This window comes from Myotis lucifugus, unplaced genomic scaffold (assembly GCF_000147115.1).
Source record: "Myotis lucifugus unplaced genomic scaffold, Myoluc2.0 scaffold_27, whole genome shotgun sequence".
Classification (NCBI taxonomy): domain Eukaryota; kingdom Metazoa; phylum Chordata; class Mammalia; order Chiroptera; family Vespertilionidae; genus Myotis; species Myotis lucifugus.
Window position 1 is genome coordinate 3304671 of NW_005871075.1, and position 19738 is coordinate 3324408.

General features: G+C 53.0%; 1 protein-coding gene across 1 annotated transcript; it reads right to left on the bottom strand.

Moving 5' to 3' along the window:
* Positions 1 to 393: 393 nt before the first annotated feature.
* On the bottom strand, positions 394 to 8536 carry TRIB1 (tribbles pseudokinase 1). Its single transcript, XM_006086300.3, is given in 5 exon segments — positions 394 to 2800; positions 5300 to 5592; positions 7627 to 7842; positions 7845 to 7961; positions 7963 to 8536. Coding segments are annotated over 5 exon segments (1119 nt in total). The 5' UTR covers positions 7990 to 8536; the 3' UTR covers positions 394 to 2334.
* Between the last annotated feature and the right edge of the window lie 11202 nt (positions 8537 to 19738).

Sequence of the window (19738 nt, forward strand, 5' to 3'; positions counted from 1 at the left end):
TGTGGGACGCTTATATACATTTTTCTGAGATGTGTCCATAGCCCTCATCAAATTACCAAGGGCTTTTGACCTAAAAAAGAGACCAAAAGCCAGAGGGATTCTTACAGCTCAAGGCTTATTTATGTTTGCACCTCTTTCTAAATTCAACCCATAGCCCTTGCCAATCTGATTCCACCCAATGGGCTTCACCCATTACATGAGTTTGCCCACTTCAGTGGAAAAAAGTGAATGGGTCCTGCCAAAAGTCATATTAATAACCATATCTAATAATCCTCATCTGTTTACTTCCATTTCCCCCAGGAGATTGTAAGCCTGGAGGCCAGACCCCTGCATCCCCCGGCATGATAGTGTACGAGGCAGAGGCAGCCTGCACTCAAAAGACAACACAGCGCCTACGTACGAAACCAGATTTATTACAATTTCTCTACAAGTCAAAAACAGCCGTCTCACTGTTCACATATATACACATGTACAGGAAGGATCTAGTGTTTCTAGCTTTCCGGGCAGAAGCACCAGCCAGCCCGGCCGGAGTCCGCAGCCGGGTAATGTATCACAGATACAACAGTCGAGCAACCACGAGAGCGTTAGTGCCACAGAGGCCTCCGTCCTCCCTCTTCTCCGAGTCCCATGATTCTATCAAGGTAATATTGCCAATAATCATTCACATTTCACGTGGTTTTAGACACGCAGGTTATTCAGACAGACACAGACAACAAGACAAGCCTCAGAGCCAAAACAACAACAAAAATATCGAACATATGTATAAAAGGTAAAATATCTGTACAAAGTACACAGTACATGAGGTATACACGGCATTCTGAACAACGCATGTTAGTAGTTTGCCTAGGCGTAGCCCTTAAAGATGACTGCCTGTTTTTGTGCCATTTCTCAAAATACAGTATGTTTGGTTTACCCGTTTAACCACCTAATTTCAGTCCTGTCCAAGACGTTGACTGGTATTTCATCTGTATTTGTTTTTTAATGCAAGTTGCAGTTTCTCTGTTAAGCTCTAGGGAATGAGTTCCCATCTCTAGAATCATTCAGAGAACTGGAGTCCCAGTTGTCAAAGAAGCCGGAGGGGGGGTTTCTGCATTGGGAGGCGGCAGAAAGAGAAAAAGAAGTCGGACTAGATGACTCTTAAAGTCCCTTCCGACTTTAAAGATTTGGGGTTTGCTATTTCCTCCAGATGCTGAGTATACAGATGTATTCATGAACCACACCACGTTTGAAATATCAACAACCCATCATGCAAAACTGCAGACACACACAATGCCAAGGGTAGACCATATCCATGGAGGGGGAGGGGGTTGGTTAAAGTGTAATTCTGGGGCTTGGTCTGAGAACCACCCACAATTCACGTTCTCTGAAGTTTGTTTGCTCTTGGGAGAGAGGAGTGGAGAGACTCCGTATCTTTCTCCTCTTAGACAAAACACTCCACCCTGAGACGGTGCTGGGGGAAAAGTAAAAGGTAAATGCTAACATATATTTGAGAGGAACCAAAAAAGCTAACGGTTTCCAAGTGCTCAAATCATTTAAAACAATCTGCAGTGTCTCTGAGCGCAGAGTCTGGCGTAGCCAGGTGTTCGAATAGCTTGTGACACTTCACCGTTAGCTGGTAAGTGCTTTCAGAGCAAGCGTGTCAAACTCGTGGCTGGCGGGCCGCATGTCTGACATGCTTGTTTTAGAGTGAAGTGGGAGATGATTCAAGGTCAGGACGAAGGCATTAGTGCAAATGAGGTCTTGGCAGGAAACAGAGGAGAGAGTCTGGGTTCATGGTGCAGGCAGCCTCCTATGCTCCTAAAACAGTCCGCCCCAGAGCGGAGCAGTCATTGCTAAATGAGTGTGAAGGAAGGGTGAGTGTTAAACCAAACCAAAAAAAAAAGAACTCTCCAATCAGAGAAGCTGATAGCGAAAGTCTAGCTACCGAAGACAAGTTCAAAGATGGCAGGTGTATTGGCCCAAATTACTTGTCACCCCGTTAAAATGGGTTATTGTCCCAAATGCCATTGTGCGATCCACTTCCTCTCCTTTATGTTCATGTCACTTGAGTACATGCTGTAGGATGTATACTCTTTGCCACCGATAGAAGATGCAGACCCCCGAATCTGACACAGGGACCGTCGGCGAGGGCTCGTTGAAAGGGAAACAGCTTTGCAGGGCAGCCAGTCAGAGGGCACGCTGCTCACATCCACAAAGTCACTCCACACAGCAGTCCAAGGGGCTACAGTCTGTACGCCATCGCAGGTCTGGCTGGCACCGCGTCGAAAGGCCTGTCCATCTTTGGAAATGGAAATGCCATGTGTGAGAATTCTGAGGTTTCTGAGGTTTCTGGGATTAGCAGAAGAAGGAACTGACGTCGCTGTCCTCCTGGTACTCCGGGACAATCTGGTCTGCAGTTCCCATTTCTGAGTCGACGTACCCAGGTTCCAAGACGGACTCGAACCAGGGATGGAGTAAGATCTCCGGGGCGGTGAGTCTCTCGGAGGGCTCCCGCCTCAGGAGGCTGCGAATGAGGCACCTGGCTTTGGGGGAGATGTGGTCAGGAATGCAGAACTGTCCACGGCGGATTTTGGAGAAAAGGGCACTGGGGTCTGAGTCATGGAAGGGGTATCGTCCCACCAAGAGGGTGTAGAGCATCACCCCGAGGCTCCAGACGTCCGCCGCCTTGCCGGAGTAGGTCCCCGTGGTGTTCAGAATCTCGGGGCTCACGTAGGCAGGGCAGCCGTGCTTGTCTGACAGAGCATCGTCTTCCCCCTTGATTATGTGTGTGTCTTCCAGGCTCTCCAGTCGGAGCTGGGTTCTGCAGGAGAGGGAACAAGCCATTACTTCCGGATCAGCTGCTATGCAAAACAGAGCCCTCCCCACAAACAGCGCCCACAGGCACTCCTTGCCAAGGCCCGAGGAATGCCATTTACCCCTTCATCCAGTAAGCAGTGTCCTGCAATCGCCAGGACTCGGGATTTCACAAACCAGTGCAAATTGCAATAGACGTTTGCGAAGTATGGAGAGAGCGCCTCGGCTGGAGCGTATGATGCAAAGCCCCAAATACTATTCGTTACGCCTGAGCTAAGAAGATATCTCCTCATAGGGCTTGCACAACACACCAAGTGCACACTGCAGGAGTGGGAGCTGGTCTCCGGGGAATGCTGACATTTTCTACAAAAGCTGGCGGGGAAGAGCAGGAGATGCTATTCTTCAGGGAGGGCCCCAGCATCCGACAAGCTGATCTCGTCCTTATCGCACCGCTGACGCCCAAAGCTACCGGCCCCGCACTTTGCATTACGGAACACAGAGCCCAGAGTCACTATTGGTGCCCACAGGTTGTCAACACTCCTACTTACACTGATAGACACACACAGAGGGAACGGATCACGTGCCGGGAAAGGTGCAAGGAAGGTCCATGACATTTACGGAGGTGTTTAATTGCAAAGAACGCTCAGCCTGGACAGAGAGGCCATATGAGCAAACAGAAGCAGCTGCTTGCAGGGGCCCTGAAACACCTACCCACAGGGTACAGCAACACCTGAGCATATGGACTCTGAGTGGAGGCTGGCCTGTTCAGGTAACAACTAACTTTAGTCCAGGGCTCCTCTATGAAGCTGCAGGGGCCCCCTTATCCAGATCCAGACACCCAGGTCTCTCGGACCCACGGGGGAACCTCTGCTATCTGGTGGCAGCCTGTGCCCCTCTCTGCTTCTCAGAAACAGCCCGTTGCAGTAAGTCGCTTGCTGTGAAGTTAAACGCAAGCATTTGGTACTGGCTAATGGGTCAATTCCTTTTCCTCTCCAAGGTCTGGTTGGATTTTTTTTTTTTATCTTCCTGCCTTCCTGTTCCCTGGAGTGTAGTATGCGTGTGCTAACTTCGGTGTGTCCTCAACCTGACCTCCCCGTCGTTATGTAAAATACCCATTGGTTCTGTAAACGGAAAATATGACTCAACCCGCACTGTCTGCCCCTGATTGGCTGCTTTTGCACTAAAACCCTGCACCTGTGCTGGTTACACGCTAGCGTCAGCCTGCCATTGCTTAACCCTCGGGTTGCCAAACCCCATGCACATGACATTCGCCTGTGCAATGCGGATTTCAAAAGCTAGTAAAGAGGTGTGAAAGGCATGTTTCAGAAAACACATCACCATGTCAAAGGAGCATGTGCCGGGAATTGGAAACCTCTCCATTGCAAACACTTTGCTTTTCTTTGCTAATCGGTATGTTCCAATAATTCTTGCAAGGTCAGATACAAAGCCATGCTTTCTGGTAACTCAACCCAGTACTTTTTTTCTTTCTTTCTTTCTTTTTTTCATTTATCGAATGTATTAGTGTGACACTGGTCAACCTGAACTTACAGGTTTCAGGTGTGGGTTTCTATACAAGATCTGTACGTTTGCACCACGTGCCCACCGGTACTTTTTCATAGGGTTTGGAGTTCATCTGGGATCAGCCTTACCTGAATAGCTACAACCAAATAAACAACACACAGCCACCTCCACAATTCTACAACAATATTGCTTTCAATCTTTCCACAAGGGATGTGGCTCACCTCTTAAAATCAGGTAAGCTTTATCTCCTGTGGCTTCCTGAATTCTCTTGTCTGAAACCTCAATTCTGAATCTTAAAGGTCTCATTATTCTCTTATCAAGCCCGTCTTGTCTCCTATGAGGTAAGCCATGATCTATATTTAGCAGCCAATTCCAGCCAACTTCCATTTATTATTCAGTGTGCCTATTTTCTAAAGCCATAACCCAATAAGATGCCCAAAAAGTCACCAGAGAATATAAAGAAAATATTAGGGGCCAAGCCTGAGTGAGATGGGACAGGAATGCGGTATGGAGGAGGGCAGAATTTTGCAAATGCGACTGTCTCGCTGGCTCTGTGATACCTTCCAGGTACAAAAAACAAAAACAAAAACAAAAAAACCCAACCAAACAACCCACTCAGTGAAAACAAGGATTTGAGAACTTCCTCTGGGAGCCAAAGTTGTGAAGGGCAGGTTGACATTTACCCCCAGAAGAACTGACCTTTCTCACAACAACGGAGAATAAACATGATCCTAGGGTGAAGTGGTGAGGGCTTCCTGCCATCACATGACATCCCACAAAAGCATCGAGGTGTCCCCAAACCCCATCCACAAGGTGCAGAATAAGCCAGCCTTGGCCAGGGCTCCTCCGGAGAGCACTCTGGAAACGAACCCGGACAACTGAGCCTTTGGTGTGGTTTTGAGCCAACACACGGCACCTAACTGCTCACCCTGCACCTTCGTTTTGGTCCCAAAAGGCCACGGGAGGGGCTGTGGAGGCTGCTCACCTCTCCTCCGTGGAGAAGACGAATTTCCTAAGCTTCAGGTCCCCCAACACGATGGCCGACTGGTGACAGTGGGCAACGGCAGAGACAATCTGCTTGAAGAGCCGGGAAGCCTCCTCTTCCCGCAGCCTCTTCCGGCTTCGCACATAGGAGTGCATGTCCCCAAAGTCCTTCTCAAAGAAGACATAGGCCTTGGTTTCCCCAAGGATCACTTCCACGATGCCAGTGATGTTTCTGTGTGACGGCAGCTGGATGTAAGGCCTGATTTTGTCCTGGTAGTGTTTTATGGGAAACACCTGCAGAGAGAAGTTGACCCACTTAGAAAGCGGAAAAAAAAAAAAAAAAGCAGAGGCCACCTCCAAAATCCCAGGCTGGGCTGCAGTTCTCAATCAATCTTTGGGCTTTGGTTGACAGGAGGGCCCATTCATTTACCCCCCTTATCTCTGCTGCCCCACCTGAGGCAACCCCGGCTACTCCTAACACCCCAAACCAGCAGCATCCAGGGCTCTGGGCTAGCAAATAGCCAACAGGTTACCATATGGAAGGTTTGGAAGAAAAGTTTTCTATATAAGTTCCCACCTTCCATGAGCCCATCAGCTCCGAGAGCTAAGCCCCCAAGTCCCGGCCCTCTGTGGTCCTTCCTTGTTGGCAGGCAATGCTGCACCCAGTGCCCCCTGGGACGTCCAGGAGCTGAAAAGCAGGCCCTGGAAATGCACAGCCTCCTGTAAGCCCAAGTGCTCAGCACAGAGAGAGCACGGACTGTGGAAGCAGCGACTGGAGAGCAGGCAGAGCTGTCATCAGTCAGAAGGAACAGATGACTCGGAGAGAGAAGACTGACAACGCAGCCTTAAGCAACCTGCCTGCATTACAGTCTGGCTCCAGCATAAGCAGCCTTGACTGAAAATTCTCGCAGGCGGGATATGGGATCCTCTCCACAGTTTGTTTCATTTGTTTGTTTATACCTCCCTCACCCCCACTCCCACCTCCACCTGCACCCAGGAAATGAGTAGTATCTCCACCAAAAAGCTGGCTGGGCTCCGTAAGAGCCTTTTGTTTGGCTCAGTTACTCATATCCTAGGACTCAACTGGAAACGGTGACACACGGGTTGTCACCATCTGGATTCAGCTATTATCTGCTCAGAGGAACTGGAAGGGGTTGCACAACGGCCAGACTCACCCCGCCTCTGAGGCCTGGCTGCTCTCGCACCAGCTAGGAAAACCTCTCTGCTGCCCCCGCGCCTCCCCCTCCGCTGCACCCCACCCATCGCGCACACAGACTCTTCCCCAAACAGCTCTTAGCCCCCCAGCCACCGAGAAGAAAAGACACCCTTTCCCCCGTTTTAACTGGGCTTGACCATGAAATTTCACTCTGGTCGGACAGTAGGTGGCAGCAGCAAACCCAGGAAGGGGTGGGTCAGGTGAGCTGGGGAAAAGCAAAGAGCGACTTTAACTGGGGTGACCCTATCCTTCGGGTGAAAAGGAGAAGCCCAGAGGGTTCTCAGGCTGCCTGAGACGGGGGTTTGGGGCTCGCGAAGGGTGGCCTGTGGGACTGGTCTGCGTCTCTGGGCGCTGGAGGATCCAGTTTCTAGGAGTGGTATCTCCTCCTGGATGGAATCCCTTATGTTCAGGGAAAAGAAAAAGAAAAGAAAAAAAAAAGCCTGGCCGGCAAATAAAGACATGAATGGAAGGTTGCTTTCCTAGCCAGAATGGGCTTTCCAACATTCCTCCTCCGGGCAAAATCTCCCACCCTGGCTGGGAGACACTGCGGCTGCTCTCTGGGGAGAACGGGGTTCTTGTCCCCCCGCCGGTTCAAGCTGGAATCTCCAAGACCGGAGCCCACGGACAGCTGAGCCCCGGTGCCTGGAAACCCGGGCGAGGGAGCTGCCGGCTGCTCCAAGCTCCAAAGAGGCACCCGGTGCAGGGCGTCCTTCCAGGACAAGGGGCGGGGGGAGCGAGAATGAGAGAAGGGGAATGGCATGGCCCTGGAATCCATTTCAATTCCATAACTTATATGGAACGCCATGCGCTGCACGGGGAGTTAAGGAAATACTACAGAAATAAAGCAAATTGAATACTGCTCTTCCTCCTGACCACCGAGCCCCATTATATCAGTCCATAGGAAACCCCTCAATCCCAAAAGGGTGAACCTGGTCAAACGCTGCCTTACCTGGCTCAAGTCGCTTATCTGCCTGACCCCAAACTCAAGCGTTGGTGGCAACTTCGAGCCCCCAGGCGCCCGGCAGACGAGACCCCGAGCACCATAGCCCCGCCACCGAGTCCCCCCACCCCCCCCGCCAACCCCTACCCTACAAACCCCCCGGGGAGCCTACCTTGCAGCGCAGCTCGCGGGCCGTGTGGATGCACAGCGCCCGGGACACATGCTCGCGCTCGGTCAGGGGCAGCAGCAGGTAGTCGGCGATTCGGCTGGGCCCGGGCGAGCTCCCCGAGCCGTCGCCGGAGCCGGGCGCGGCGGGAGGAGGCTGCGGACTGCAGGGAGAGCCGGGAGGGCTGAGGTAGTCCGGGGGGCTGGAGCACTTCGAGGAGGCGCGGGGCACTTGGCCGCCACGGCCGCGGCGTCGTCCGCGTCCAGTAGGCGCTTGGCCGGGGTGCCCCGGGCGGCCGGGAGCAGCAAGGTCGGGCCGCGGGGCTGCGAGGCGCCGCTCATGGGCAGAGCGCACGGGACCGACCCGCATCCCGGGACGGGACGGTCCCGGCTTTGTACGTCCTGGGATCCGCGCGGGAAGGCGCTGCGACTTATTCCAGCCCACGAGGGGGGAGTTTAAGACGGAGCTGGGCTCGGCCCCCCACGGGGAGCAAAGCAAGAGCCGCTCCCGGGAGCTCCGGTTGCACGCGGGGACCACGCAGGCCACGCGTCCGGGGATCGGAGGCCGGCTCGGGTCCCCAGATCCCCGCGGGCTCCGGCTCGGGGCGCCTCGCTGGGGTCGGCCGCCGCTATTGTTGTCGAGGCTGCGGACAGTCTCGGTGGCCGGCGTTCCCGAGGTCCCGACCCGCGAGGGCAGGATTCCGCAGGTTCGACAGAAGGCAGATCAGATGCACTTCCCAACGCAAGGAGTCCGGAGCGAGAGGCGTCTCAACTTTTCCGCGGCGCTCGGGAGTGTGCGCGTTCCGAGCTCCCGGCGTGTGTGTGTGCGAGCGAGACGCGCTCGGAGAGAGTGACTGAGTGAGCGTGTGCGCCGCAGCGATCCCGGCCAGTGCACTCCTCCTTCTCCTTTTCCTCCACCTCCTCCGCCTCCCGGTGACTCACGCTGTATACACACACACTCACAGGCCGGGCTGTGTAAACAGTTGGGAAGCCGGGTTGTGCAATGAGGTGGCTGCGACGACTCGGGCCTTGCCGCCAGCGAGCAATCACCAGAGCGGAGGGGGAGGCGGGGGGGTGGGGGGGAGCAGAGGTGGAGCTGGGTCCGCGGGGGCGCTAGGGGTGGCCCCAGCGCTGGGGATGCTCCGGGCAGCGCGCGCTCCAGCGCAGGTGGTGCGTCCGGAGCCGGCTGGGGCGCGCGCACACACCCCCGGGGCTGGGCTGGGCAGGAGGCGGCGCGCGCCCCCGGGCGGGCCTGGAGCTCAGCTACCGAAGCCGGAGGAGGGAGGCGGGGGAAAGTTCCCGTGACGTCAGGGTCCCGGGGAAGTGGGCGGGAGGGGCGGGGCTGCGGGAGGCGAAGTGGCCGGTGATTGGTGCGCGCTGCCATTCACACCTAGCACAATGGTCTGCGGGCACGCGCACCGCCGTTCTCGGCACCCCCGCTCGCTGTCGCCCCGCCGTTAAGCCTTTGGCCACGGGGATCCCCCCTCACCGCCCCGCGCCTAGGAACCTCCGGTTGGAGCCGTGGGCGCCGCTGAGGTCGGGTGCAGCGGGAGGAAGGGAGGATAGGAAAGGTGATGAATTCCAGAACCAGTCATTCACCCCCACGCGGTAGTTCCGGGGAAGACCTGTGCGTGGTAGTGGATGTGGCTTTTTTTCCCCTTTTCCTGCCCCCCCTCCCAGTTCTAATCCTCAGCGTCTGTTCGCTTCCACAAATAGAACCTTCTGTTGGATGAAATAAAAGCAAACACTAGGCCTTCTGCGCTGCCTCCACCTCCACGCCCCTCCCGCGCCTGCCACCCGCCCGGATTGAACGGAAATAGCTTCTCCAGGCTCCCTAGCCGCCCCTTCGCGGTGACTCGCAGAAAGAGCTTCCTGAGCCGCGGCCAGTGGGAAACAAAGGATGTGGGGAGCGGACGGAAGGGGCCCACGTGGCCGCCGCCCGGTTCCTACCCCCTCCCCAGCCTCCACAGCAGAGCCTGGGGCCCGGCGCCAGTCCCGGTTCTGTGGTGGGCGGGTAGGGGAGTGGAAGTCATTCTGGCCACAGACAATGATACTGCCTACACTAGGGCAACCCTGCCAGGTCGTGTGCGTGCATTCGTGCAGTGTGGTTTGGGTGAGCACGAAACGTGTGCCAGACTCTGCACAAAGCTCCGAGGGGGTGGGGGGTGGGGGACACACACCTTATCTGTCGTTTTCTTTAAAGAGAGAACCAGGTCAATTTGGAGTCCTTGCGTTTCTTCTGCTAAATACTTAATTTTCTAAAACCAGGTCCAAGACCCAAGGATAAATCCTTTTCCATATTAAGTTTCCATTCATTCAACAAACACTAATTAAGCATCAACTAAGAGCTGGACGCTGAGGATTAAGAGATGAAAATGATGCTAATAGCTAACATTACTGAGGTCCGTAACGTGTTAGGCACTGTTCTTAGCACTTTACACAGATTACTTCACTTGGTATTACAACTTCACTGTGGGGTTCTGTGTTTTGTGTTTTTCTGCCCCATTTTACAGGGGAAGAGGCCTGCAAAGAATTAGTTACTTACTGTGGTCAAGTCCCTAGTTAAGTGGTGGCACTTCAAGCTGGTAAGCACCAGTGGGGGACTCAAAGGAGAGATTATGATTTGCAGGGAGAAAAGAGGAAGGACTCCATCTAGGAAGCATTTGACCTGGGAGCCTGGGGGATGGTGAGATGGTTGCTGAGGGGGAGGTATAATGGTGGGTGGCTAGGCCTGACCAGGTAGAGATGTTGGCTCAGAGGCCTGCGTGGCTGCAAGGGAAGCAGGGAGCTGAGCCTGCAGAAGTCCTTTGGGAAAACGTAAAGGGCCCGATGCCATGCTGAGCTGGTTGCACTCAATCCTATGGCCAGGAGAGAGCCCACCTGAGGTGTTTGGTCTTAAAAGATTATTTTGGCCTGACCGGCGTAGCTCAGTGGTTGAGCGTAGACTTATGAACCAGAAGGTCATGGTTGGATTCCCAGTCAGGGCACATGCCTGGGTTTCGGGCTTGATCCCCAGTGGGGGGCGTGCAAGAGGCAGCCGATCAGTGATTCCCATCATTGATGCTTCTATCTCTCTCTCTCTTCCCCTCCCTTCCTCTCTGAAATCAATAAAAATATATATTTTTAAAATGTTTATTTGTGCGAGTCTTTAGATCCACAGAACGGCCAGCTTCACATCTGCACTTGGACGGCAAACTTAGCACAGTCCATCAGTGTCTTCCTCTGGTGTGCGCCTCCTTCACTGCCTCCCCTGAGGGGCAGCACCCACACACTCCAGGCGCCAGAATCCCTGACAGTCATTTCCCACTGAAGCCACCCTTTCCCGTCCCCCAGCGCCACTGGTCACGGGGTCCGCCTTAGACGGTTTGCTGTCAGCCATCCCTGCGCAGCTCCCTGGGGCTGCTGCTTGCAAACTGTTTCCCATGTTCAGCAGGAGGCCCTGGAGGGAGATGGGTGGGTAGGAGGAAGAGAGGATTGTGGCTACTTATTCCTTTCTCTCTCTGCTTGGGACTGGCTACACCTCCTCTGTGGCTCCAGGCCCCTAGAAGTCCCCTTTGTGTGGCTGTTACCATGTGCTGTGAGATTCCCCCTCCAGAACTGGAGAACTTAGTCCACCCAAGGCTGGGTGCCTCTGGGGAGCCTTTTCTGGACATTGTCTTGACTGAGAAGAGCTACCTTGTTCATGGTCACATTCCCTTTCCAGGAGGTTACACCAATCACTGGTGATTATGAAGGTCTGGCCTCCTTGCCACAACTTGGGCCGATTCTGAAGGGTGCCCCTGCTTCAGACCAGCTGTGTAAAGAGTTCCCATTGAATTCTTCCCATTGAACTTCCTGGCCTGGTTTTCCTGGCTGATACAAACCTTGCACATTCCCCATGCCTCTCCACTCTCGTGAGCTTAGCTTAGGACCTTCTGGGTTTTTGCATAAGCTCCTAACTGGGTCACTCATTCATCCCTTCAACACACACTGAGCATCTCATCTGCCAGTGCACCTACTAGATGCTGGAGGTGCAATGGTGCACAAGACAAAACGTGTCCTTTATCTCCTCCATCCGTGCCCCACACAGCTATCAGAGCATGTTTTCTAAAATTTGAACTTGATCACATCAGGCCCTGGCCTCAAACCTTGCAGGGACCTTCGGATGAAATCCAGCCACCACAGTGTGGAAAAATAGGCCCTCTTTCCTGGCCCCCCCTTCCCTTCCCGGCCTCACCTTCCTTGTTTTCTCACTTCTCTACCTATGTCAGCTCTTGGTAGGGCCCTAAACACAATGTGCCAATTCACACCGCTGTGCTTTTGCTTGTGCTGTTCCCTCCCACTGGAATTCCCTCGCCACTCCCTGCCAATCTAATGAACTCCTATTCATCCTTCAAAACACCACCCAGATTTTCCCAGCACAGAAGTCAGAGAGGTAAATGTCCTCCCAGGCGGGGTTGAGTCCTGTTTCTGTCATGGCACTTTCTACTCAACTGTTTTCACAGAGAGGAGGGGCCATGTCTCATTCAGCCCGGTGTTGGTTATGAAGGGGGGAGGGAGGGGTTAGTAAGTGTCAACCAAGTAAATGTATTCAAGGACAGAGGGTCACCCACAGGGAAGGTGATGGGATGCAAGTTGCTGGGGGGAAGAAGGGGCTTGAGCTTTGAGGGTTTCCAGCCCAGACGCCTGGGAGGATGGACGGGTACCCTTAGCAGGGCCTGAGCAGGTCAGCCAAGGGGACAAGTGAGCTAAAATTATCTTGATTTCATTGCTGGGGCTTTCCCTGCTGGCAAAGTCTGGACTGAACTTCCATCAGACATTTTGGACACTGATTTGAAGAAGCTAATTGCTCTTTATGGATCTCAGGTGTCTCCCCTGTGAAATGGACATAATAAAGTCCGGCTTTTCCTCCTTTTCGAGGTTCTTCTGAAAGCAAATAGGTAGAGACATGAAAAGTATTTTTGAGTTATCTACCTCTACACAAATGTGATCGAGGGTATGCCTTGATTTTGAACTATGCTCATTTAGTCAACAAATAGTCATGATAGGCTTGAATATGCTGAACCGAAAAAGACCTTCACTGTGAAAATCCAAGTTGACAAATACAAATATATAAATAAATAGGATGTTAATCAGGAAGTAATTCTTCCCAGATTAAAAGAGTTCTTAGCCCTAACCGGTTTGGCTCAGTGGATAGAGCGTCGGCCTGTGGACTGAAGGGTCCCAGGTTCGATTCTGGTCAAGGGCATGTAGCTCGGTTGTGGGCACATCCCCAGGAGGGGGTGTGCAGGAGGCAGCTGATCGATGTTTCTCTCTCATCATCGATGTTTCTAACTCTCTATCCCTCTCCCTTCCTCTCTGAAATCAATAAAGATATATTTTTTTAAAAAAGAGTTCTTACAATAATAGATACAGAGGCAGAGCTGCCTCAAACTGATTGTCAAACTGCAGCGGGAAGGCCAGGGAGGGTTGGGGGGCAGGAGGGAGGGGGGTAAGAGATCAACCGAAAGACTTGTATGCATGCATATAAGCATAACCAATGGACATAAGACACTGGGGGGTAAGGGAGGCCAGGGGATTGTCAAGGGCGGGGGGGCAGGGGGGGAGAAAGGACACATATGTAATACCCTTTGTAATACTTTTAGCAATAAAAAAAATAAATTAATTTTAAAAAAAGAGTTCTTAGCTTTATTGGAAGCATCTACCACGTGATGCCATTAGCAAGCTCCTTTCGTGCATTTAGGAAGTGGCTTGGTAAAAATGTGGGAACCTTGAGAGCAAGAATCACAGCTGATTGTGTGTGTACATGTGTGTGTACATGTGTACGTGTGTGTGTACGTGTGTGTGTACATGTGTATGTGTGTGTGTGTCCTCTAGCCTCGGCATAATTCTGAGCTCACACCTGATGTGTAATACATGTTGAACTGGGGAAAAACATTGATTTATCTCCAACTTTTCAGGAATCACATGTTGCGTAATATGGGGAAACCTGTATTGATTTTTCTGGATAAGGTTGGGCCGCCGATGAGCTCGGGCTTGATTCATTTTCATTCACACCCAGGTAGGTTCTGAGTCTTCCCGCTTCTAAATGCTGGGGAATTCTCAACCAGGGAGCGAGCAGGGCTCCCGTTTCTGCCTCTCTCCTTCACGGTACACGAGGCTTCACAGCCACACCGCGTGCCTTATGCTCCCTGCCCCTAAATTCTAAACGAATGAGCAGCAACAACAAAACTGGGACATATCTAAGAAAGACAATATTAGTGTTTAAGACAAGGTTCCAAGAACTGGAGAAGAAATGAAAATTGACTAAGTTCCTTCCTTATGCTAGACCCTGAGCTACTCTCGTTTAATGTTCAAGATCATCTCACCAAGTAATCACCATCCTTTTACAGATTCACCAGAAGGGTTAAGAGAAGTAGATCAGCTTGTCTAAGATCACACAGTGGGAAGGTGGCAAAGTTAGAATTGGAACCCTGCTCAGACTAACCCCTAACCTTGCTCTTTCTATATCCAACTGCCAATGAAGAGGAATTCTATTGCAACATTTCTCTTATTTTATTTAATATATTTTTATTGAGGGAGAGAGAGAGAGATAGAAACATCAATGATGAGAGAGAATCATTTTTTGGCTGCCTCTTGCACACCCCCTACTGGGGATCAAGCCTGCAGCCCAAGCATGTGCCCTGACCGGGAATGGAACGGTGACCTCCACTGAGCCGCACCAGCCGGACTTCTCTTATTTTATTCTAAGTGCACACACAAGACGCCTTAGAGTCACCCTTGGCCTCCTCCTATGCTCTGTGGGGGCCTGGACAAGAGTATAAACCAGAGTCTGTGATCCGATGCCTAGCCTCTCTCCTGGCTGGTTCAGCCATTGCCTCCAGGGCACGTTCTAGACATCCCAGCCAACACATCCCAGCTCTTCTGGGTCTGTCACCTGGAAGGCCTGCCTGGGGCCTCTCCAGCACAGGAGATGAGGTTCTTCCCTGGCCTCCGGGTGACAGACCCAGCGGAGCCTGTCCTGCCCAAACCCCAGGCAGGAGCGTGAGGCAGCTACCTTGGGAGGAATCCTCTGCCTCAGCCTTCCACGCCTTCCGGGCTGAGGCCCCAGACCTCACGGTGCTGACCAGAGCACCCCGCTGCGCCCCTTCGGAGTTCCTGGCCCGCAGGAGTGTTTACCCCTGTGTTTGGGGGTGACTGGTTACATAGCAATAGATGACTGCAACATGCTGGAACTATTCTGGATACATTAGGAGGTGTGGCAGGTAGGGTGTGCCAGGCTGTAGGACACCTGGGGACGGTACCACCCCACAGTGGGCAGAGGGCTCGGCCAGCTGAGTGCAGGCCAGGCTTTACAACCCGGTCCAAGGGCCCTGCTTCCCTGCTGCCGGGATCAGTGTGAGCTGAGTGGACAAAAAAGGAGGCATTTCCTTCCTTCCTTCCTTTCTTTTACAATTAATTTATTATTTAAAATTTTGTTATTGAATTTATTGGGGTGACATTGGTGTAGCCACTGCGGAAAGCAGTATAGAGTTACTGCAAAAAATTAAAAATGGAACTGCCTTATCACCCAGCCATTCCACTTCTGGGGATATATAAAAAAAAGAACACACACACACAAAACACCAATTCAAAAGAATATGTGCACCCCTGCACTCCCTGCTGCACAATTTGCAATAGCCAAGATCTGGAAGCAGCCCAAGCGCCCATCGGTAGATGAGTGGATAAAAAGCTGTGGTCCATCTACGCCATGGAATACTACTCGGCAGTAAAAAAGAAGGAAGTCGTACCTTTTGCGACAGCAGGGATGGACCTAGAAAAGGCGTTTTCTAAACACTCACACAGGTGCCCTGTGAACTCGTTGATCATCTCTCAGGACTTGGGGAGGCCCCCGGGTCAGCCCTCACTAGCTCTGCCTCATCAGTGAGTCATCTCGACACATAAGCATCGATCTACATATCTACATTTATATTCACACACACACATATCCTACAGGCTGCCTTTTCCCTTTGCTTATTAAAAAAAAGTCCCCACCCTACCACCCTCTGACCTGACGTCTGTAGGCTATTTTGAATGAATTCATCTTGCCTCTCCAAACATGCCATTTTCCTGGACTCAGCTGAACTAGGCTGTGGTGGCAGCTCGCCAAGCATACCTCCCTTTGCTCTCAAAGGCAGCCTGGCCCCATGCAAGGGGCTATTTGGTTTCTGGGATTTTCATAAAACAACAACAACAAAAAACTCTAGGCCTGTGGCTTTTCTGCCGTATTTCTGGGGAATGCTGCAGACAGTGACCTGAACGGTTAAGTGGGCTGGGGCAAACCACAGCGGCTCCTGTCGCCAATTGTTTGTGGCATCTCCACTGTCCCTTCTTGGGAATTGCAGGGGGCGGGAGGGCAGATCCCTCAGCTCCCCGGGGCTCCGGCTTCCGGCTCTCGGCTCTCCCTGGAGGGCTGGTCTCCGCTGGTCTGAGTAACTGGCAGCTGCAGGCTCAGCAGGGGCAGCTCTTGGGGTTTGTAGAATTTATAACTCACTTTACACAAACCTGGGAGACAAGAATCTGAGGCAGTTGTCCACGCAGCCAGTGTTCAGCCAGCCTCCTCCCCAGAAAAGGGGAAGGGGACCCGCCTCTGCTGAACGGCCACTCTGTCGCTCACTGAGCTTTGCATACTTTATCTCACTTATCCTCGCAACAGCCCTACAAGTCAATATCTTCTCTGTTTGCCGACTGAGGAAACAGAGGCCCAGGGAAGCTAATTAATTTGCCTAAAGTCACACTGTTAGAAAGACTGTGAGTCAGGATTCGAACTCAAGGTCTGCCCACCTCAAGTCACTTCCCTCATCCCTTCTCTGCCTCCTTCCAGGCTTGCTCCCACTCCGGCTCCCTCTCTCCCACTCACTCTCTTCATCCCCCTCTGTAAGAAACTATAGAGCGATGGTTCTCAACCTGTGGGTCTCGACCCCTTTGGCGGTCAAACGATCCTTTCACAGGGGTCGCCTAAGACCATCCTGCCTATCAGATATTTACATTACGATTCACAACAGTAGCAACATTACAGCTATGAAGTAGCAACGAAAATAATGTTATGGTTGGGTCACAACATGAGGAACAGTATTTAAAGGGCCAAAGGTTGAGAACCACTGTTATAGAGTATCTCTGCTAACCTATGGGGTGAGACTACATATGGCCTCCCCTGTGGGTTTGAGAGAGGGCTTACCTAGCTCATGCAAAACACGATTCAACTCCCCAAAACTTGTCCTAAGACCTCCGGGGAGTGCTCCATTTTGTGCATTGGGATGAACCTGAACTGGGGACTCTGGGAGGATCTTGGTCCTTGGCCAGAGTCATTGGTCATTCAGTGGGTATTTACTGAGCTCCTACTATGTGCCAAGCTTCGTGTTGGACACCTGAAGCAGAGAGCAGCCCTGTCCTCAGCGAGCTCCCAGCAGAGTGGGAGGAAGGCAGCGCACGGAGCACTGTAGCATGAGCAGAATGGAGTAGATACTAGAGGAGGAACACACCGGAGGGAGAGGTCATTTCTGTGGAAAGCCCCTCATGGACAGGCTCTGGAACCTGACGTTGAACTTGTGGAGTGTGGAGATTCACTTGACCTGGTTCCTGCACTTTGACAGAGTGAGAATTACGACGATCAAGGCAGTCGGCAGACCCGGGTGAATGTACCCGCAGATCCATGAACAGTCAAGTCACTCTGCCGAGGCTGTTTGGAGATATGGCCTTTAAAGAGGTCAGTAAGTTAAAATGAGGTCATGTGGGTGGGCCCTCTTCCAATATGACTGGTGTCCTTGTAAGAGGAGATTGGGACACAGGTAGCACCCATTCCAAGGAATGACCATGTGAGCACATGGTGGCCATCTATAGGCCAGGGAGAGAGGCCTTGGAAGAAACGAAACCTGCCCACACCTTGAACTTGGACTTGATCTGAAGCACCCACATGAGGTCATGGGATCGGGAAGGGATGTACACAGGCCTCCAGACAGTGACAAAATAAGTTGTTTAGCCGCCTGGTCTGTGGCGTTTATTATGGTAGCCCGAACTAACTGGTGCAGGTGGCAATTGGTCCACTCCTGGGGTGCAGTCAGAGGGGCACACAGCTGCATGGGAGAGGGAAGTCGGGGTCCGGCGGTGGTGACAATGACAGAGGCACAGTCACCGTTCACCCCACGGTGCTGCTTGATGCTTCTCCTCTGTCCAGCTCCCTTTCTGTTCAGACGAGCGCCCTTGCTCTCTTTCTCCAAACAACACCAGGATAATGTTTCGTTAGATTCCTGCTCCCCACATTACCTTCACTCTCCCCAAGTTACTCCAGTTCACCTTGCTGGGCGACTGGGGGGACTCCTCCAGCTCTTCTCTCACAGCTGTGTGGCTGGCCTCCTGGTTTCCTCCCCTGAAGGCCAATCCTACTTAAACTTCGACAACCTCATTTCCAAGTTCATAGGAATAGTGGGATGCCAGTACGTTTAACAATCCATTTGGGGTTGTAGGATTTGCCGATTTCCATGGTGTAAATACTCCCGCCATGGTCCATTCTCAAATGCCCCCATGAGGTCCTTGAGTGCAGCATCGGAGAGAGATGCACACGATGCAGCCAGGACACTGCTGCTCAGCAGGCACCGCCCGTGGCCTTCAGGGAAGACACATCGCCTTCCTGTCCTCTGAGAGTCCGAGTCCCAGATGTTTGTAGGAACGTTGTTTATGGGGTAGGAGAGGGTTAACAATGTCTTAGGAGCCCCCGGTGGGAACCTGGGAAAAACCAGAGCATGGGAAAATCCCGAGGGTGCCCTGTCCTGGAAGCGCCCCTCCCTCACTGTTCCCAGGCTGAGAGGATAAAGGCCACCCTAGAGAATGAAGTGGACCTAGGACTCAGCCAGGCTCAGGGGGTGAGGACTCTCACTGCCATCCCCAGGGAGGCTCCCTTCCCCCCATTCACCTCCTACAATCGCTTCCTCTGTTCCCGGGGCTCCGCTTCCCTCGGGGTCCCATCCAGCAAGAGCCGTGATAAAGGCCACCATTGATGAGCGCTTCCTCTGTGCCAGGCACTGGGCTGGGTCCTCTAGATCCATTTTCTCACCGAATTCACCCCACAGCCCATGGACATGGTGGGTGTAGTCCCGTCCCAAAGATGAGGTTCACAGAGGTCAGAGCAACGGTCTCAAGGTCATGGCGGCAGGGCCGCGGTGACTGAAGCTGTGGATTTCCCATGGTGCTTCTGGGGTCAAGCAGGCCAGACTGAGTGGCAGGGTAATAACAAGGACGATCATGGTGAGTACTTACTGTGGGCCTGACTTTAACGAGGGCACATGCGCACACTGACCTCCCTGTGAGATGGGGCTAAGCTGTGACCGGGTCTGCAATGACCGTGTGCAACTGGCCCCGAGCGACGGCTGATTCCTAGCAGGGCTGTGAGCTCCTTGGGCTGGGGCTGGGGTTGCTGGCCAATCCATTCATGCCCACCCCCCTCCCCAGTCTGGCTTTGGCTTCCTGGCTCTCTTCATAACCGCCCAGAGGACTAGCCCTTTGCCGGGGCTGTGTGGGAGAGACCCACGCCGCTGTTCCTGCCACAGGCCCCGTCTGGGCCATGGGAGAGGAAGTATCTGCATCCTTCCCCTCAGTGCCCATCCTCCCGTTGGCTGAGCCAGCACCTGGGCGGGGAAGAGGGTAGAATGGGGCTATTCAGAGAGCTTTCCTGATGCAATAACTGATTGCAAAACCCTCGCATCCCTGAGCATTTTGTGGAGGGTGGTAGTTTTGAACAGCAGCAGGAAGCCCCACACTTACCCAGCCCCCAGAACAGGACCCTGCAGGTCAAAGGCTAGTCGGGAGGAGCGGCTACCCCGAGGTGGGCGCTAGGAAGACAACAGAAACGCCAGCGAGCACCACGCAGGGGCTCACACCCCTAATCGCCTTTGATCAACAGTCCTCTCAGGTGGGAGGGGCAAACCCACGTCTCGGTCTCGGCTTACACAGGAGAGCGCTCAGCTGCTCAAGGTCACTGAAGGAGTCAATAGCAGCAATGAAGCTGAAATCTGACCTTCACACTGAGGTCTGGTGGGCGTTCTCCACAGTGGGGGTTTGCACTGGGGGGAGGGGCGATGGGGGAGTTGGAAGCAAGGAGTTTTTTT